We start from the raw sequence: 20,291 nt of genomic DNA, 5'->3' as shown, positions 1-20,291 counted from the left end.
TGTGTGAAGGAAAAATATTTGTTGTTTTTTCTTAAATTTTTGAACACTTTTCTGAAGGTACAAATTCATGTTAGTATATAATAAGTCACCCTCTGATATCTCTAGACCCTTGGAGAATGGTAGGCAGGTGAGACCCAAAACAGTGCGTGTTAGCAGATTGTTCAACTCTAAGCACCATCACAGCCAAGCCTAATCCCATCTTCACCCATCATCATATACATAATAGTGTTCAGAGTGACAATCAGAGCTGATCTTTCCCTCCCTAGCCAGGCTAACCATTGTACTCCTGCTACTGCCAGGAATTTAACCTGGAACCTTCCAGATCTGTACAGTGCAGTTTAATATTAAGCAGTAGCTTTACAAAATAGATCATCAGAGGACGATGGATGTTTAAGAAACAATTGTCAAAATAAAGACATTCAATTTTTAAAGCACTTTATCACATTGTAACACCTCAACATTCTTCATAAGTGATGATTCAGACTAATGGCGCACATAGGATCTGCTTCCACTAACAGATGATGCCCAATTCTACCTCTCTGTCTCCACCCTGGGTTCTGACAGTCTGCCTGTCATAATCAAGTCCTAAATAAGCCTTCAAGTGAACATTGAAAAATCTCAGATTATGCCAATGTGTTCTCTCCTATGGTTTTACCTGTGCGGGTCTGAAACGCTGTACTCAAGACCCTCCTCTTCAATCATGCCATCGACCACCCCCCTTCCTTACCCCCCCCAACCCCAGCTCGGGTCTGAAATGCTGTACACTGTCCAGCGCCTTGTTACGTCCTCCCGACATAAAAGGCGCTATACAAATGTAATCTTGTTGTTGTACTGAAAGCAACAAAATTATATTTGTATAGTGCCTTTCATGTCGGGCGCTGGACAATCAGTGTTTCGGACCCGAGCTGAGGGTCTGGATTGGGGATGGCGGAGGGAAGGAGGGTGATCGAAAGCACGGTCGAAGAGGAGGATCTTGAGGCAGGTCTTGAAGGAGGCAAAGGAGGGGGCGAGGCGAAGGGACTGCAGGATAGAGTTCCAGAGGGTGGGAGCAGAGTGGCTGAAGGCCCGCCTGTCAATGGTGGGACGGGCAAGGTGGGGGACGTGAAGCAGGCCGGAGCCCACTGAGTGGAGGGCGCAGGTAGGTTGGTAGGGTGATAGGAGGTTGCAGAGGTGGAGGGGAGCAAGGCCATGGAGGGCTTTGAAGGTGAGGACCAGAATCTTGAACTATATCCTCTGTATGATGGGAAACCAGTGGAGTCAGATGGCGGGATAGGATCGCAGAGCCTGGTGCGGGAGAGGATATGGGCTGCAGAGTTCTGAAGGATCTGCATCCTATGGAGGGAGGGATTGGGGAGGCCAACAAACGGAGTTTGCGTAGTCGAGCCTGGATGTAAAGAATGCGTGTATGAGGTTTTCGGCGACCTGTGGTGTGAGACAGTGGCAGAGCCGAGCAATGTTGCGGACCTGGGGGAAGGCAGAGCAGGTCATGGCACGGATGTGGGGTATAAAGGACAGTTGAGGGTCAAACAGCACACTGAGATTCCGTATTGGCTCTGTGAGATGTAGAGTGCATCCATGGAGGGAGATGCTGCCAGTGCCTGAAGTATGGAGGCGCTGATGGGAGCCAAGCATGAGGGCCTTGGTCTTGTTCACTTGCAACTGCAAAAAGTTAGCTTTCATCCAGGTCTTGATGGCTGACAGGCAGTCTGCGAGGACAGTAGTGGTGCTGCAATCGAGGGTGGAGCAGAGAAGTAGAGTTGGGTGTCATCCACATACATGTGGAAGTTGATCCCATGTCTACGGATGATGTCACCAAGAGGGAGCATATAGATATTGAAAAGGAGCGGAACCAAGGACAGAGCCCTGAGGGACGCCACACGTGGTGGTGCGGGAGCTGGAGAAGAAGCTGTTAGTGGCGACAGAGTGGAGACGGTGGACGAGGTAGGATTCAAACCAGGGAAGGGCAGGTCCGTGAAGACTGAGCTGAGATGAAAGGCGGTGTAGGAAGATAGAATGGTTGACAATGTTGAAGGCAGCAGAGAGGTCAAGGAGGCAGACAGAGCCCTGGCTGCAGATGTTCAGAATGTCGTAAGTGACTTTGACCAGGGCTGTGGGCAGCGCGGAAACACAATTGGAGGGGATCAGAGAGGGAATAGCAGGAGAGGAAAGAGCAAAGCTGGGACCAGACGGCTCATTCCAGGGCCTTGGAGAGGTGGCGACGTTGCGTCACGACTCCTGGTGGCGACATTGCGTCACGGCTCCTGGTGGCGACGTTGCGTCACGACTCCTGGTGGTGACGTTGTGTCTCTGCTCCTGGTGGCGACATTGCGTCACGGCTCCTGGTGGCGACGTTGCGTCACGACTCCTGGTGGTGACGTTGCGTCTCTGCTCCTGGTGGCGACATTGCGTCACGGCTCCTGGTGGCGACATTGCGTCACGGCTCCTGGTGGCGACATTGCGTCACGGCTCCTGGTGGTGACATTGCGTCACGGCTCCTGGTGGCGACATTGCGTCACGGCTCCTGGTGGTGACGTTGTGTCTCTGCTCCTGGTGGTGACATTGCGTCACGGCTCCTGGTGGTGACGTTGTGTCTCTGCTCCTGGTGGTGACGTTGTGTCTCTGCTCCTGGTGGTGACGTTGTGTCTCTGCTCCTGGTGGTGACGTTGTGTGACGGCTCCTGGTGGTGACGTTGTGTGACGGCGCCTGGTGGTGACGTTGTGTGACGGCTCCTGGTGGTGACGTTGTGTGACGGCGCCTGGTGGTGACGTTGTGTGACGGCGCCTGGTGGTGACGTTGTGTGACGGCGCCTGGTGGTGACGCGGGTCTCGGGCTCTCGCTCCTGATGAAGTCGCGCGAGGTTTGCTGAGGCCGATGGCGGCTCTGGCAGTTGGTGGCGGCGGAAGGTTTATATATTTCACATTTCATTTTGCTTCTGTTCAGGATTTTCTGTTGTGTGTCCGCGCGGCCAACACTCGGTTCTGCTTTATTTTTTAGTCTTTTCACGGGATTCTTTAGTTTGAATTTAAAACACGTGGTTTGAATCATTATTTACCATCGGAGGAGAAAAGGAGCCGAATTCAAACTTCAGACAGACAGACACAGACAGACAGACAGACAGACCCAGCGAGACACAGACAGACAGACAGACACAGACAGACCCAGCGAGACACAGACAGACAGACAGACCCAGACAGACAGACACAGACAGGCACAGACAGATAGACACAGAGGCACAGAGACACAGACAGGCACAGAGAGACAGGCACAGACAGACAGAGACAGACAGACAGAGACAGACAGACAGAGACAGACAGACAGAGACAGACAGAGAGAGACAGACAGAGACAGACAGACAGACAGAGACAGACAGACAGAGACAGACAGACAGAGACAGACAGACACAGACAGGCACAGACAGATAGACACAGAGGCACAGAGACACAGACAGGCACAGAGAGACAGAGACAGACAGACAGAGACAGACAGACAGAGACAGACAGAGAGAGACAGACAGAGACAGACAGAGACAGACAGACAGACAGAGAGACAGACAGACAGAGAGAGACAGACAGACAGACAGACAGACAGACCGACACAGAGAGACACAGACAGGCACAGGGAGACAGGCACAGAGAGACACAGACAGACAGGCACAGGGAGACAGGCATGGGAGACACAGGGAGACAGACAGACACAGACAGACAGGGAGGCAGACAGACACAGACAGACAGGGAGGCAGACAGACACAGACAGAAAGACAGGGAGACAGACAGAAAGACAGGGAGACACAGACAGGGAGACACAGACAGAGAGACAGACAGAGACTCACAGATAGGCACAGACGGAGAGACCGACAGACCGACACAGACCGACACAGACCGACACAGACCGACACAGACCGACACAGACAGACAGAGACAGACAGAGAGACTGAGACTGACAGAGAGACAGACCCACAGAGAGGCAGAGACACAGAGAGAGACAGAGAGACAGATAGGCAGAGACGCAGACAGACGCAGACAGAGAGAGAGAGAGAGAAGAGGGGACAGAGAGAGAGAGAGGGGGGGGACAGAGAGAGGGGGGGACAGATAGAGAAAGAGAGAGGGATATATATATATAGAGAGAGAGCGAGACAGAGAGGGACAGAAAGAGAGAGAGGCACACACACACACAAAGAGACAGAGAGACTGAGACAGAAAGTGGGACAGAGAGAGGTTTTAAAAGAAAGACAACAACAACTGGCACTTATAATAGTACACATGGTAGTATCTCAGAGCTCTTAACAGTGGTGGAGCCTGACTCTGAGCCGGCAGGTGTGTGGGGAGATGGCCGTAAGCATGATCGAAGCAGAAGGTTTTCAGGCGGGACTTGACAAAAGCGAGAAAGGGGCAAGGCAGAGGGATTGAGGCAGAGTGTTCTGGAGTTTCGGGGCGCAGTGGCTGAAAGCGTGATCTCCGATGGGCCGAGGGTGCGAGGGACAAGCAGGAAGCCGGTGACAGTCGACCGGAGATGCTGGGTGGTGGATTGGGGAGTGAGGAGGTCGGAGAGATTGGGAGGTGCCAGAGAGTGAAGAGATTTGAACATGAGTGTGAGGATCTTGAAGTTGATCCGTTTGGTGATGGGGAGCCAGTGGAGCCTGGTCAGAACTGGTGAGATGTGGGTATGGGGTTTGGTTCGGGTAAGTATGTAGGCGGCAGAGTTCTGAATGAGTTGGATATTTTGAATGGTGGAGCTGGGGAGACCGGTGAGGAGTGCGTTTGAGTAATCCAGGCGGGAGGTGACAAACGCATGTATGAGGGTTTCGGCTGCATTTGGAATAAGGTACGGTCAGAAGCGGGCAATGTGGCGGAGGTGGAGGAAGGCGGTCCTGATCAGGGACCAGATGTGAGGGAGGAAGGACAGCTGGGGGTCGAACCAGATGCCTAGATTGCGCACTGGTTCGGTGAGTCTGAGTGAGAGCCCAGGGAGGTTAAGGAATTTAGATCCGCTGGAGTGAAGACATTGATGGGAGCCAAGGAGTATGGCTTCTGTCTTGCCCACATTCAGCTGCAGGAAGTTTGCACTCATCCAGGCCCAGATGTCTGCCAGACAAGCTGATAGAACATCGACGGACCTGGAGTTGGTACTGGAGGAGGCAAAGTAGATTTGTGTGTCATCCGCATACATGTGGAAGTTTACCCCGTGTCTGTGGATGACATCGCCCAGTGAGAGCATATAGATAAGGAAAAGAAGAGGGCCAAGGACGGGGTATCCTGCAGGTGACCGGGCGGGGTCGGGAGGAGAAACCATTTGCCGGGATGAAATGGAGGTGGTTGGTTAAGTAGGACTCGAACTATGTGATTACAGTGCCACTAATTTGAATGAGGGAGGAGAAACAGTGAAGGAGGGTGGCATGGTCGACTCTGTTGAACACGGCCGAAAGATCCAGTAGGATGAGGAGGCAGAGGGAGCCCTGGTCACAGATAGAAAGGATGTTGTTTTTGACTGAGAGAGACAGAGAGAGAGAGACAGACAGAGAGAGAAAGAGAGACCGAGACAGAGAGAGAGAGGGACCGAGACAGAGAGAGAGAGACCGAGACAGAGAGAGACCGAGACAGAGAGAGACCGAGACAGAGAGAGACCGAGACAGAGAGAGACCGAGACAGAGAGAGACCGAGACAGAGAGAGACCGGGACAGAGAGAGACCGGGACAGAGACCGGGACAGAGAGAGAGAGGCCGAGACAGAGAGAGAGATGGACAGAAAGACTGAGAGAGAGAGAGAGATTAAGACACGGAGAGACTTAGTGAGACTGAGACAACTGAGAGGAAGACTCAGACAGAGAGAGCCAGTAAACTGTGACAGAGAGATAGACCCGCTCCCATGTTCAGCATCTAACAACATCCCTGTGAAGCTCTCTGAGACAGTAATCCTAATAATTAATAATAATCATCCTTGCATTTGATACAGCGCCTTATCACATCATTGAGCCGTCTCAAGGTAATTCAAAGAATATATTGTAAAGTGAATTGATTGTATATTTTGTGGGCGAAATGCAGCAGCCAATTGCACACAGCAGTATCCCACAAACAATCATGGATTGAGTGACCAATTTCTTTTCTTTTAAAGAAATTATTACCCTAGGAAAAACAATCCGCCAATCGACTAACAACCGGGTTCGTATTCTCTGCTAGGTAAAACAGAAGCGTGTGGAGTGAGGAAACATGCCCAACGTTTCGCCCTGCTGGGAATTGAATCCAGGGCTCTCGCTTGCGAGGCAAGTGCTCTAACCACTGAGCTACAGGATTCCACAGTAACCTATGTGAAGGGTACTATCTAAATGCAAGTTGTTGAAGACTATGTTTCAACTAGTCTGTGGCAAAAACCACCAAAATCCAGCTTCCTGCTCTGTAAATCTTTTGTTTTAATTTTCCCTTGAGTTATATATTCGTGATCATCTCAAATTTGTGCTTTTGTTGAGAATGAGCAAAGGTTTTACCTTTTAAATTCACTAAGGTGTGTTTTCCTTTTGACAGGTGTGTCAGATAGAGGTATGATTGATTGAGCGATACCAAGATGGCTGAGACATTGCCCAATGACCCTACTACCTCTTCTCTGTTAATCCAGTCCAAGACTCACAAAGACACTATTCTGACCAACTTTGAAGAGCAAAGAAAGCGGGATTTTCTATGTGATATCACTTTAATTGTTGAGAATGTTCACTTCAAAGCACATAAAGCCCTGCTGGCTGCCAGCAGTGAATATTTCTCCCTGATGTTTGCAGATGAGCACCATTTGGGTCAAACTATCTATATGCTTGATGGAATGGCTGCAGACACATTCCATATAGTGCTGGAATTCATATACACAGGTTGTTTGAATGTAACTGAGAAGTCCATTGAGCACATAGTGAGCACTGCCCAGGTGCTTAAAGTGAATGACTTGGTAAAAGCTTACTCAGACTATCAGCACAACCATCTAGATGTTAATATGTCACTGGCCTCCAATGGGATTAACGTAGTTGTTGTGGAACCTAGCACTGGCAATCAACAACCTTCAAAGCCAAAACGCAAGAGAGGGAGACCTCGAAAATGTGAACAAGTGCAAGCAGACACTGATGAGGTTATTAGTGAGAGCCTGGTTCACGAACAGCAAAATACAACCAACCTCAAGCAACCTACAGAGGAAAATAGTGATCCAATGAACAATCTAGTGCAAGAAGTGCAGAACCACAAGTTGTTAGAGGCAGAAGACCATCTTGATGCAGATTTTGGCACTGATTCTCAGGCAGAAGATTATGGACATAAAATAGCCACACTTGTGAGCCGGAGCCGCTACAGCAACCGTAGAATTCAGAGACCCATTAAACTAATGGGTTACAGGCTTGGCACGGAAGATGAGGAACAGGAGGAAGTAAGGAAACGTGGGCGAAAGAGGAAATATCCAGATGTGGAGCCTCGATGTGAGGACTGTGATAAAGTGTTTAAAAATCATCACTTCTTGGCCATACATCGGAGGACACATACCGGTGAGCATGTATTATTTGTTTCATTTTTACGGTTGGAAAAGCACTAAACCAATAATGTAAAATTTCTAGTACCCATACTGATGATCTATAGCCGAGGTCACGCTACTTTAGACAGGACCCCAGCACTGCAGAGAGGGTGCAGAGGAGCAGTAAAGCCCTGGTTGCTCTGTTTTACTCCAAACAACAAAGCAATAAGATAAATCACTAGGATAGAAGCATTCTCTTATTCTGTCAGCAAATTAATCCATTATCAGAATTATAATGTTTGAGGCAAAATACTTATTGTTGAACCCTCAGTCCTATATCAGGATGTCCGTTTGGCTCAGTTAGTAGGACATGGCTCAGAAGGTTGTGTGTCGAAACCCCAAACTGAGACAAGCTTATAGTCTTTGCAGATTTTTCAGTGCTATATTGGGGGAGATGCTGCCAGAGTTGCCGTCCTTCAGATGAGACCTTAAACTGAGGTTCAGGTGGGAACTAAAGATTACATAACACTATTTGAAAAAAGGGAAATAATTGCTGCTTTTTGCCTACAAATATACAGTTGCTACTAGCAATTACTTGTGAAGTGCTTTGAGATGTTTCAGCGTTGTATCAAACGTAAAGATTATTATGCTTATGATTATTATTGAATGAAGCCTGGCTTTATTGCAGGAATATCAAACATTAATTTACATTGACCCGAGCACCTGAACCTGTGTGGCCAGGGCTCCCTCTGCCTCCTCGACCTCTCCGTCGCCTTTGATACTGTGGACCACTCAATCCTCCTCCACCGCCTCTCCTCCCACCTCAACCTTCAAGGTTCTGTCCTTGACTGGTTCAGGTTCTATCTTTCACACCGTCTCCACTTTGTCTCTGCAAACGGCTTTTCCTCCGGCCTCCGCACTGTCTCGTACGGCGTTCCTCAGGACTCTGTCCTCGGTCCCCTCCTCTTCACCCTCTACGTGCTCCCTCTTGGTGACATCATCCGCAGACATGGGGTACATTTCCCCATGTATGCGGATGACACCCAACTCTATCTCTCTGCCTCCACCCTCAACTGACCGAGTGCCTGTCCGACATCAAGTCCTGGACGAGGGACAACTTTCTCCAACTCAACGTCAGCAAGACCGAGGCCCTCCTGATTAGCTCTCACCAGAGCCTCCACATCTCGGGCGCTGGCAACATCAGCCTCCACGGCTGCACACTCAACCTCACGCACTGCCTACCACCACCTCCGCAACACTGCCAGACTCCGACACTGCCTCACCCCTCGGGCTGCCGAAACCCTCACCCACGCGTCCGTCATATCAAGGCTGATTATGGGAACTCCCTCCTCATCGGCCTTCCCAACTCTTCCCTTCACAACCTGCAGATCATCCAAAAGTCTGCAGCTCGTGTACTCTCACACACCAGGCTCTGTGACCCTATCACTCCCACCCTCGCCCGATTCCACTGGCTTCCCATCCCTCAGAGGATCAAGATCCTTGTCCTCACTTTCAAGGCCATCCATGGCCTTGCCTCCTCCTACCACTCTGACCTGCTGACTCCCTACCAATCTGCCCACTCCCTCCGTTCATCGGGCTCCGGTCTGCTCCATGTTCCCGCCCGATCTGCCCTACCATCGGCGGCCGGGCTTTCAGCCTCTCTGCCTCCATACTCTGGAACTCCATCCCACAGTCCCTTTGCCTCGCTTCCTCCCTTGCCTCCTTCAAGGCCGGTCTCAAGACCCTCCTCTTCGATCATGCCTTCAGTTGTCCTCCCACCTCTCTGCCTTCTCTCACCCCTACCCCACCCCTCCCCCATGCTCTGGTCCTGACCCCTTACTGTCCAGTGCCTTGGGACATCCTCCCGACGTAAAGGTATTGTATAAATGTAATTTTGTTGTTGTTGTTCCTAAAGTTGAACTCAGCTTAAGCCTGACATATAATGCTGTTACACCATCAAAGAGATGACGGTTATCTGATGCTTCAACGTCTAAATTTAGGATCATCCAATATAGTACATCTCTCTATTGAGCGAGTCCACTTATGTGAGTGTCCCAAACACCTTGGAGGGTAATTGGCAGCTTTTCTGCACACTGTGTATTTGCAGCATGCGGGAAATATCGTCAGTGGTGTCCTTTTTGTATAGGAAACCAGCCTACCCGGCCCAATGCAGCATGCAGGAAATGACATCGGAGGTGGCCATTTCCATAGGAAGCAACAGCTATGTAACTTGATGCTTATCCACCTGAAGCTGAATGAGTTTGACACTTCTGCTTTAGCTTTTAATGCCTCACATAGTTCAATAGCTGGCCAACGCTTACCATCATAAAGAGTAGTCACTTAGTTAAGGTACCAGAGTCAAAAGGCACCTTTAAGAGAGTATGGGTGAGGTTGCTGAGATAATTACATGTGAAAAACAATTGAATGAGGGAACATTTTAACATTAATTTTAAAAAGGCTTGTTCCACATCAGGTGAACGACCTTTTAAATGTTATGAATGCGGCAAAGGATTTTCACAGAAGCACACGTTGCAAGTTCATGAGAGGATGCACACAGGAGAGCGTCCGTACCACTGCACAGTGTGCGGGAAGTCACTGACCACCAAACATTCTCTCTTGGAGCATATGAGTTTGCACACAGGTACGTACATTGCACTCCGTTACTTCATTGATTGAATTGGTAAAGTACAAGTAATATTAGAGGCCATTATTACTTGTGGCAATGTATTCCATGCTCTAATGACTTATATTTGTATGGCACCCTTCACTTGGTTTGAGGTCTCAGAGCAAAAATGTACAGTGGTTTTATCACACTGATATGTAAATGTATTGCTACAAAAATATGCCTCGCATTTGGGTGTCACTTTTATGTTCGTGCTTCAGTGAGTTTGACTATTAAGTATCCTATTTTATATAGACATTTTTGAAGCTATAAATCGCCAAAGCTCAATTCCATGCTCTTCTGCTGTTTGTTGCTCCTCTGAATTCCCCCCCCCCCCCATTTCACTGATCTCACCAGGTTCAAATTCTGCCTTCCTGGTTGGCATTTGTTAAAAATGGAACTTTGAAGTTTTGCAATAGGCTATCCTTAAATTCCCCACTCACTCTGCCCACTATTGGCAGGCGAGCTTTCAGCCTCTCTGCCCACTCTTTGGAACTCTTTCAAAATCTCCCTGGTTTGCCTCTCTTCTTTCAAAATCTGTCTTAAAAATCACTCTTCAATTGCACTTTCGACCCCTACCGCTACCCCTCATTTGACTCCCATTCAATCTGTGTAAAGCTCTTATGTGAATCTCCTATGTGAAAAGTGAAATCAGTGCAAATTATTGTTTCCTTGTAATAAATTATAATCATAAGCAGTATTTGAAATGATCAGAAACTTTCATTTCACATACTAATCTTTTGATGTGACAGATTCTCAGAGATGAGAGAAGTGCTTATCCTGATACTACTTAATTCAGTTAATTTGCGGAGCATTATTGTGTATTTCATTTAAACTATGTGTTTACGTTTAGCTTTAATAGCAGTTATTTACAGGTGGTGTAGCATGTTAGCACTCAAGCACTCTGCACCACTGAGGTTTTTGATTGTCCTTCTGCCTGATGCCAACATGGGAGAGTCTGGGAACTCTTAAGCATGGGACATACAAATTACTCTGGGTATTTTCCTTACCATGGAGAAGAATCCTGCAGTCTGGCATCTCCGGTTATTGGCAGCTGCAGGCAGTTTCCCCATCTACCTTCAGAACCGGGAAATAACTGAAGAGATTTATTATTATTAGTTGAGAATGTAATAATAGATAACACGTAAAGGACTATTTTCCAATTTTTAAAAAAAATGTGTGTGTCCTTGGAAGCTGTCCAAAGTGCGACTAAGGTTTGTTGGATCAAGTTCTTTGTATGCATGATGCTATGAGGTTCTTTTACATTGCCTAGAAATACCAGTGATCTGTGGTGGTAACTCGACCTCAGTCGTGTTCATTCATTAGACTGGTCATGATTCTGTATTTTAAATTTGTTTTGAAGTTATACTGGAATCTTAAAGAAGCAAATGCTCTCCATTAATAGTTAACTCTAACTAATGTATCATAAACAATTGTACTTTTTAAAAATATATGAATTTTCTGTTTGGTTGTAGTACTCAATATATTTTTNAAACTAAGTCTTACAATACCTTACATGAGCAGGTCTGTTCCTATACACATGCTAATCTGATGTTGGGGAATTATGCTTTATGCTGTCTGTGGGGTAAAAAAGGTAAAAATCAAATTTATCTTCTTTTAAGGAAAGAAGGCCTTTAGTTGTGACCAATGTGGAAAGTTTTTTACACAGAAGAGACAACTGAAGAGCCATTACAGAGTGCACACTGGTAAGCGGGCATGCGTTCCTTTAGTATTGTATTCTTAAACATCTGAAGGATGTTCAAGCAAAGTTCACAACCAGAGAATTCTGCACCACAGATGTAATGTAATCACATAATTTGTGTAATAAACAGTTTTTAACATCCCTAGCATCAATAGTGGTGGAACCTGCCTTATAACCTAGTGCATCATGTTCCTTTTGACAGAGGAAAGGAAATGGGATATAGATCTTTAAGCAATATTTTATATAGTACAGTATGTGTTTAATGTTGAAGATCTTAAAGCTGCACATACAGAATATGCAGTCATTATTTCTCAACAGATGAATTATGATGTTGCAATGATTGATTCTCGTTTTTGGAGCATTATCAAGGATTTGGTTGGAGTACTCTAGCAATTGATAGCTAGAGTGACAAAGCTTTGTGTGCATAAAGACATTTTTATGACCATTGGACATTGCTTATAGTTTGCTCTTGTAGTATGTGCTGTTTTTGGCCACCTCAATTTCTGTGATCACTTTATTGAAAATATAATTGATTATTGACATCTAATTGTAATATTTTCACAGGATACAGTAACATTGCAATGCCACTTTGGCTCAGTTGGTACCACTTTCTCTTTAATCACGAGGGCTGATCTTATAATTTTGCCTGATACTACTGTGCAGTAATGCATGTTTGGAGGTGCTGTGCAGATGATACTAAAATACAGTTTAATCTTTCTGTTCTGCTGGTTAGATCAGTGAATGATATCAGAGAAAAAGATGCTTGAGCCCTGTGTATTTGAATGTTGGGCCGGACTGAAATTATACACAATCAGTTCTGCTTTTGCAAGTTAAATTTCTCCTCAGATAAAATCAAGTCACATCAATCCTATTTATTGCTGAGCATATCTCGCTGGGGGAAGATTATATATCAAAATAATTGTTCTGCATCTATAACTTGAATGTGTGATCTTCCAAATTTGTTGCAAGTCTGCCCTCACCAGGATTTTCCCTGAAACTCCCACAAGCTGTCACAATCCCTAAGTAATGTATTGGTGTTGATTCACTTGTGTGGTACAGTAATTCCACTACCATTTCAGTCAGAAAATTGGAAATGCAGCAAAGGTTTACAAACTTTGTTTTCTAATATTAAATATTTTCCCATGATGTATTTTAATAGGTCAGTCTATGCCTGAATGTGTGTATTGTCATCGTAAATTCATGGATGCTGCTCAGCTCAAGAAACATCTAAGAACCCACACAGGTAACTTATTGTGTATAAGGTGTGTGGACTCCTGTATCATATTGGTTAGAGCACGCGCCTTGCAAGCGAGAGGACCCGGGTGCAATTCTTGGGCAAGTTTCCTTACTCCATTCCTCTGCCTACTTAACAATAAGTAGGAATCCAGTTGTTAATCGATTGGCAGATCACTTTCCGGGGGTAATAATCCCTTTTTTTAAAAAAAATTATAATTTGGTCACTCAATCCACGACTGTTTGTGGGACACTGCTGTGTGCAATTGGCTGCCACGCTTCGCCCACAAATATAGTTAATTGACTTTACAGTATATTCTGTGAAGCGCTTTGAGACGTCTCAAAGACATGATAAGGCATTATCTCAAATGCAAGGATTATTATTAAAATGCATGGTGGAGAACACATTTTGCAGAGAAAATTGTTCCATATTTCTAACCTCTGCATCAGCTGTAGAAATGACATAGGTTTGGAAGCAACTCATGTTTATTATGGAATGGTGTTAGAAATGCTGTATTTCCTAGAGTTGAGCAAGTTAACTAGTGATTGGATTGAAATGTTTAACAAGGGGGAATTGACGAGCTAGATGGGGGATGAACCTTCCCTCTACCAAAAGGATCCAAATGGGGGATTTAACCGTAAAAGAATAATTGTGACCAGGAACGATAAAAGGCTGATTTTTATTTTTCAGGTGAGAAGCCATTTACATGTGAAATTTGTGGTAAATGCTTTACTGCAAAGAATACTCTACAGACCCACATAAGAATCCACAGGTATATTGTGGGGTGTTCCAGTGCCTTTTTATGTATTTGTCAACATTGAATTCTCACTTAAAAGTCAAACTAAAGAAACAGTGGCTCAGGTTTCACACCTAGAAACTGATTTATAATAAAATCAATGTTTTCCAGGGGAGAAAAACCCTTTTCTTGCAACACCTGTGGAAAGTCCTTCGCTGATCCCAGTGCAAAGAGGCGTCATGATGCCATGCACACTGGAAACAAACCCTTTGTGTGCCCGACCTGCAACCAGCGGTTCACTCGTGCTGACAACCTTAGGTCCCATATGAAAATACACAGCAAAGAAAGGAAGTGCCAAGGTCTAGAGAATGACGTTGAAGATGGTGGTGCAGAGCAGGTGAAGACCATCCTCCAGCTGCAGCAGTACCAGCTTCCCACAGCAGGTGAACAGCAGATACAGCTGGTGGTGACCAATAATGTCCACAATATTAATTTCATGCCGGCCCATGGCCAGAGCATCAGCATTATTTCTGCTGAAGGATCCCAGAACCTCCCCGAGGACCAAACCTCAAACCTGGCCCTGCTGACTCAGCAAAGTGAGCACATGCAGAACTTGACTTTGGTAACTCAGCCCGGGCAAGCGGACCACATCCAGGCCATTGGGATGGTGGAAAATCATGGCAGTGCAGGGCAGACGGAACAAATGCACGTGATCACACTGACAAAGGAGGCAATGGAACACCTCCAGGATCAAGCACAGCAATTGCAGATCACACAGGGGCGATCACAGCCTATTACTCTTGGACAGGCATCCACTCAATCAGTGCATCTCAGCCAGGAAGCAACTGAGCATCTCCAACAAAGTCGACCAACACACATTCCTGAGCCACCTTCTCAACCAATCTCTGTGAACCGAAGCTCCCAGCATATACAAGAACAGCAGGTCACAGAGCAGACATTCCAACTGCAAGCAGATGGTGTTTCTTACCTGTACACTAACCTAGTTACCCAGAGCTAGGCAAATCTTTACCTGTAACTGGAATTCCTTACTGAAGATCAAATTTTTATGATTGCATAATGACCTGAGAGATTTTAGCACCTCTCTGAGCTTTTACTCAGATGTTGCAGTCCCTAGTGATCTCCAGAATTTCTACATACTGTTTCTGTTTAGCACTACATTGTGAAGGCTTCTTTAAACACCCCTACCCCCCCAACCACCCACCCATTTGAACTTGTCTTGATCTCTTTTGCAGTATTTGTTTTGTTGCACTGTCTGCAATAGCTGACTGTTGGAATTCCCTCATCTCTCCCTTACCCCCGTCCCCCACCACCTATGAAAGGAAAATATAAACTGAGGAGGGGAACGTTTCGTGGAAACGTTTACTATAGAGCCTGTGCTATTGTGGAGGACAGTACTCTGTTTCATTACCATTGATTAATGTCAACATTAATCTTTTCTACATTGATTTGCCAGAGTAACATTCACATTGCTTGAGCACTGATATTTTAATACAAAGTTGGTTCAATAATAATACTTGCATTTGATATAGCGCTTTTCACGTCGCTAGACTCATTAAAGCGCTTCACAGAATATTCTGTAAAATGAACTGACTATACTTGTGGGTAAATCGCAATGTGAATTTATCTTATAACTTTCTTGGTCCTTTTAACCAATGACTTAAACTTTTACAACAAAATGAACGCATTGCTGTCCTTTTCGTAGTTAATTATTTTTGAATTAAAAGACAAATATGGCAATGCAGTTATTTAAAAATTATGATTCTTCCCTTCATACTTATAATTTAAACTATTATGTCTGAATAATTCATGGTTAATCACAGATTGGGAACTGCGCAATGGCTCATTATGTACCTTAATTTCAGGTTTAGATATTTAATTTCTTTTTCTAAAAACAGGATCAGGACAAATAACACAAGAAATATTTAGCAATGTAACTTCTTGAGTGAATTGTGATGCTTTGTAACAAACACCCAAACATGTTTTTCACCTCTATTTTTAAAATAGCTTCCAACCTAGAATTTAAAATAATTTGCTACTAGCATGCTTACTTGTTAAAAATAAATTAGAATTTACTGCTAAATATAATCAGTTATTTTTATATGTTGCAAAACAATGATGCCTTTAGCCTACAAATAAGATGGACAACAATGTATCTGTGCTGTGTTATGCAAAGTTAAAATGTCTGAGGGCCTTAGTTTCATTCGTTGATTTAAGATTAAAACTGCACAGAATTCTGCACCATTTTAAATTAAAAATCTTTGGACCTCTAATTTCCACATATCTAGTCTAAAATATTTTGTTTTTGGGAGAGGCTGCAGCATATTACTTTGGGTGTAGAATAATTGTATCAGATTGCTTTACATCTTGTTTTGGCAGATATAGCTATGAGAAGCTACAGTATACATCTCCCAATCTGCAGTTATTGCTGGAGTCTCAACATTTTAAGCAATATATTACTTCAGCGATAATTGAACAAGACATATACATTTGGAAGCACAGTACAATATTTTGTTTTATTTTGAAATGTTCCAAAAATACTTGTTTGCATTGAGATGGACTAATATTGTCCTGGAATCCAAAATGTTTTGCAGATTTTATTGTCATTATTTAAAAATAAACATCTTTTGATAAATGGCAGCTATTAACTTTGGATACATATTCACATATTGGATATTAACTGTGAACAACTTTGGATGAAAAGCAGCTATTAACTCAAATCCTACACGTTGCTATTAAAATGAAGTTGCAAGCTGGTGTATCATGATGATGTAGAATATGAGTTATGCCATTTATCTAAACACAACAATTCTATTTTGTCGACACTCGTCCAGAAGCATAGAGCAGGAACAAGGCGAGAGGGGTAATCAGAGGCTTCGCCACCCACACCCTATAGCAATCATTTATAGACTCATACTCAATAATATATGTCATCAATCCATCGTCTGTCCATCCATGGGTTGACCAGTGAATCATACATGTGCAAGGGAGCATTCAAGTGCCCAAACAAATTATAAGTTGTCCCCCCAAATTTTCTGAACGTTGTTCTGTTAATTTATATTTTATGTGTGTAACTATCAGAGCATAATTTATATTTATAAATGTTAGGAGAAAAATTCCAAGCAGTGTACAAAGGACTTTTAGTCAACTCGTGGCTAATTGCATGATTTCCCTCATGAATATGTTTTATTGCAGTTTGATATAGCACTTTTCACATCTGGGTCACATCTCAAAATATTTCACAGGATTTTACTTTAAAGCGTAGTAACTATTTTGTAGGCACTTTTTTTTAACTTGATACAATTTTTACTAAAATTATGTTGTATAATTTTTTTAAATGTTTACGCACTTATTTCAAATGTCAGCAACATTTTTACTATACTTGATAATAGTAGGTCAATTTTGCATGATTCCTTAATTGAGAAATATTTTTACAGTAAGAAATCCAAGCAGAGGACCCCTGGGAACAAAGTATCTCACACATTAGTGTGACTGAAGGGAACCCTGCTGTGAAAATAGATTAAGTTGGAGAGTCAATCCTTTGAGTTGGTGTCTCAGACGTCTAGATTTTGTAATACTGCCTAACCCCCTCTGTGTGTTGGATAAGAACAGCGAAGAAATAAAAATATAATGTATAATAATCCTTGTATTTTATATAGGGCCTTATAATCTCATTGAGACGCCTCAAAGAGCTTCACAGGATATACTATAAAGTGGCGTGACCATGCGTATTTTGTGGCAAGCATAGTAGCCAATTTGCGTACACTTTTATTGGGATTATTGGCCTAGACACCCAGATAAATTTCTTTCTGTTTTTGAATATAACATGGGATCTTGGTTCATCATCTCGATTGAAGGATAGTACCTCTAACAATGAGGCACAACCCTTCCGCACTGCATTGGAGTGTCAGCATAGACATGTGGGTTCCAAGTCCTGATAGCCTTCTGACTCTGAGGTGAGCATATTCTCTCCAAATCCTATTTTAAAACCTACCTGTTAGACTGCGCCCTATAGTAACTTCTCCCTTTAGGGGAAACTATCAGCCAGTGTATCTACTCCTGATCACTATTTACAGATGAAAGCAGATCTGGCTCAGCCATCCACAGCTGAATAAGTTTCCAGTCTTACACATGTAGAATGGCAGCTTAGGTGAGGACTGCAGAGGTACAGGTGGATGCTTTTAAGCAAGATTTATTGCCTTTCATGTACATTTCTGGCCTTTTGATACAGTTGTCACTAAAATTATTGGGAAGTTTGAATTGAAATTTGGGAAGTAAGCTATGAAACCTGTTTTTCTTTCTGGTCTATACATTGCCTGTGGCTCAGCATGAACTTGTAACCTAGTAAGTTTCAGGCAGGAGTAAAACAATATCCATACAGCCCATTTTTCCCCCAAAATTTCTTTGATGCATCCATCTCTTGTAATCTTATAGAGTTCCTTGTTCCACCACCTTCACTGACGGTTTGTTTCAGGTACCTATCACTCTATGAAAATATGTGACTTGCACCCAGGCCTTTACAAAACTTCTTTGTGCCCACTGTGAGCAGGCTTTTGTTTTCTCTAAAAATGGTGAGATTAAAATGTCAAAGAAGTTGACGCATTAAAATCTTAGGGAACCCAAACCTTTTGGAATAACAAAACAAGAGGCTGCTTTTAAGCTGGCACAAAGCAACATTGACAGAGACCTGAATGCACATTGCATTTTTTTAAATAAAAGAATAATGAGCAATCTGGTAGTTCTAAATTATTTGATTTATTATTTTAACAAAACCATTAACAAAGAAGAAATATGCAATCTTTGAAAACTAAGTAACAAAGCAATAACTGCACAATCAAAGGGTAGGTTTTTGATACGTTCGGACAATGCATTTTAGAAAGGAGGGGCATAATATCTAAAATTTCAGTGGCTGACTATAAAAATACAATAAGCATGACAACAAAAGTGTATCCAATAGAAATGCAATGAATAACAACAACTTGGATTTATATAGCGCCCTCCACACCGGACGGCGTCTCAGCGCTTCACAGTACCGGATCCCGGGGCTGAGTCAGGGGGAGGGGGAGGAAGGTGACCAAAGGCGCGGTCGAAAAGAAAGGTCTTCAGCAGAGACCTGAAAGTAGGAAGAGAGGGGGCGAGGTGAAGGGAGTGAGCACGAAGGGATTTCCAGAGTCATGGGGCGTAGTGGCTGAAGGCACAGCCGTCGAGGGTGAAGCAGAGGACTCTGGGGACAAGAAGCATGCCAGACCCGGTGGAACGAAGGCAGCGGGCACTGAGGAGAGAGGAGGTCAGAGAGGTAGGGGGTGCAGAGGAGTGGAGGGATTTGAAAACAAGTGAGGATCTTGAAGTCGATCCTCTCTGGGACAGGCAGCCAGTGCAGTCTGGCAAGGACTGGGGTGATCATGGAGCGGAGTTTGGTGTGGGTTAGAATGTGGGGTAGAGTTTTGTATGACCTGGATTTTATCAATGGTAGTGGAGGGGAGACCGGCGAGGAGGGCATTTGAATAGTCCGTCCGAGAGGTGACAAAGGCATGGACCAGGGTTTCAGCGGCTTTTGGAGTGAGGTATTGGCAGAGATGGGAGATGCGTCGGAGGTGGAAGAAAGCGGTGCTGGTGAGGGACCGGATGTGGGGGAGGAAGGATAATTGGGGGTCGAACCTGACGCCTGGGTTGCATACGGGTTCAGAGAGTTTTAGAAGGAGTTTGGGTAGGTGGAGGAGGTGAGAACTGTGTGATTTTAGACGTTATCGAGAGCCAAAGAGTATGGCGTCCGTCTTATCAATGTTTAGTTAAAGGAAATTCATGCCCATCCAGCTCCTGATGTCTGACAGACAGGCTGACAGAACATCAGGGGACTGGGGGTCGCAGCTGGAGGTGGAGAAATAGAGTTGGGTGTCATCTACATACACGTGGAAGTGTACCCCATGTCTGCAGATGACATCCCTAAGAGGGTGCATATAGATCAGAAAGAGGAGGGGGCCAAGGATGGATCCTTGGGGCACACAGCAGGTAACCGGGTGAGAGCGGGAGGAGAAGCCATTTGTGCAGACGTATTGCTGGCGGTTCGTGAGATAGGACTCGAACCAGCCGAGTGCGGTCCCACTGAGGTGGATGACGGAGGAAAGGCGGTGGAGGAGGATGGCGTGATTGACTGTGTCAAAAGCGACGGAGAGGTCCAGGAGGACAAGGAGGCAGAGGGAGCCCTGGTCACAGATAGAGAGGATATCATTTGTGACTTTCACAAGTGCAGTCTCTGTACTGTGGGCGGATTTCAATGTTCAGTAACCATTCTCTAGATGGTTAAAATGATTTAAATACGAAAGGAGTAAGCTAATATATTGCTGTGTATGTATGTTTGGTGGCTTGAGATAAAGATGTTGCCCAGCAACAGGTTGTATTTCTTCATAGTTCAATGAGAGAGCAAACGTAGGCACTATTTGGTGATATCAAATTACACGCTGCACTCT

At 44.7% G+C, this 20,291-nt stretch overlaps 1 protein-coding gene across 3 annotated transcripts; it reads left to right on the top strand.

Annotated features, from left to right (window-relative positions):
• Positions 1-2,769: 2,769 nt before the first annotated feature.
• Positions 2,770-15,376, top strand: zbtb24 (zinc finger and BTB domain containing 24). Of its 3 annotated transcripts, XM_007892879.2 has the most exons (8): positions 2,883-2,903; positions 5,949-5,978; positions 6,515-7,506; positions 9,946-10,113; positions 11,757-11,840; positions 12,996-13,079; positions 13,761-13,842; positions 13,978-15,376. In XM_007892879.2, the coding sequence occupies exons 3-8, from the start codon at positions 6,555-6,557 to the stop codon at positions 14,822-14,824; spliced, it is 2,217 nt and encodes a 738-aa protein (XP_007891070.1). In that variant the 5' UTR covers positions 2,883-2,903; positions 5,949-5,978; positions 6,515-6,554; the 3' UTR covers positions 14,825-15,376. The 3 variants fall into 3 exon arrangements, with proteins under 3 accessions (XP_007891067.1, XP_007891070.1, XP_007891069.1); XM_007892876.2 differs by lacking the exon at positions 5,949-5,978 and having other exon boundaries at positions 2,770-2,903; XM_007892878.2 differs by lacking the exons at positions 2,883-2,903; positions 5,949-5,978 and adding an exon at positions 6,225-6,255.
• Positions 15,377-20,291: the final 4,915 nt, after the last annotated feature.

The sequence above is a fragment of the Callorhinchus milii genome, unplaced genomic scaffold (genome assembly GCF_018977255.1).
Source record: "Callorhinchus milii isolate IMCB2004 unplaced genomic scaffold, IMCB_Cmil_1.0 Scaffold3, whole genome shotgun sequence".
NCBI classification, from domain to species: Eukaryota; Metazoa; Chordata; class Chondrichthyes; order Chimaeriformes; family Callorhinchidae; genus Callorhinchus; species Callorhinchus milii.
This window is presented reverse-complemented; position numbering and strand designations above follow the sequence as displayed.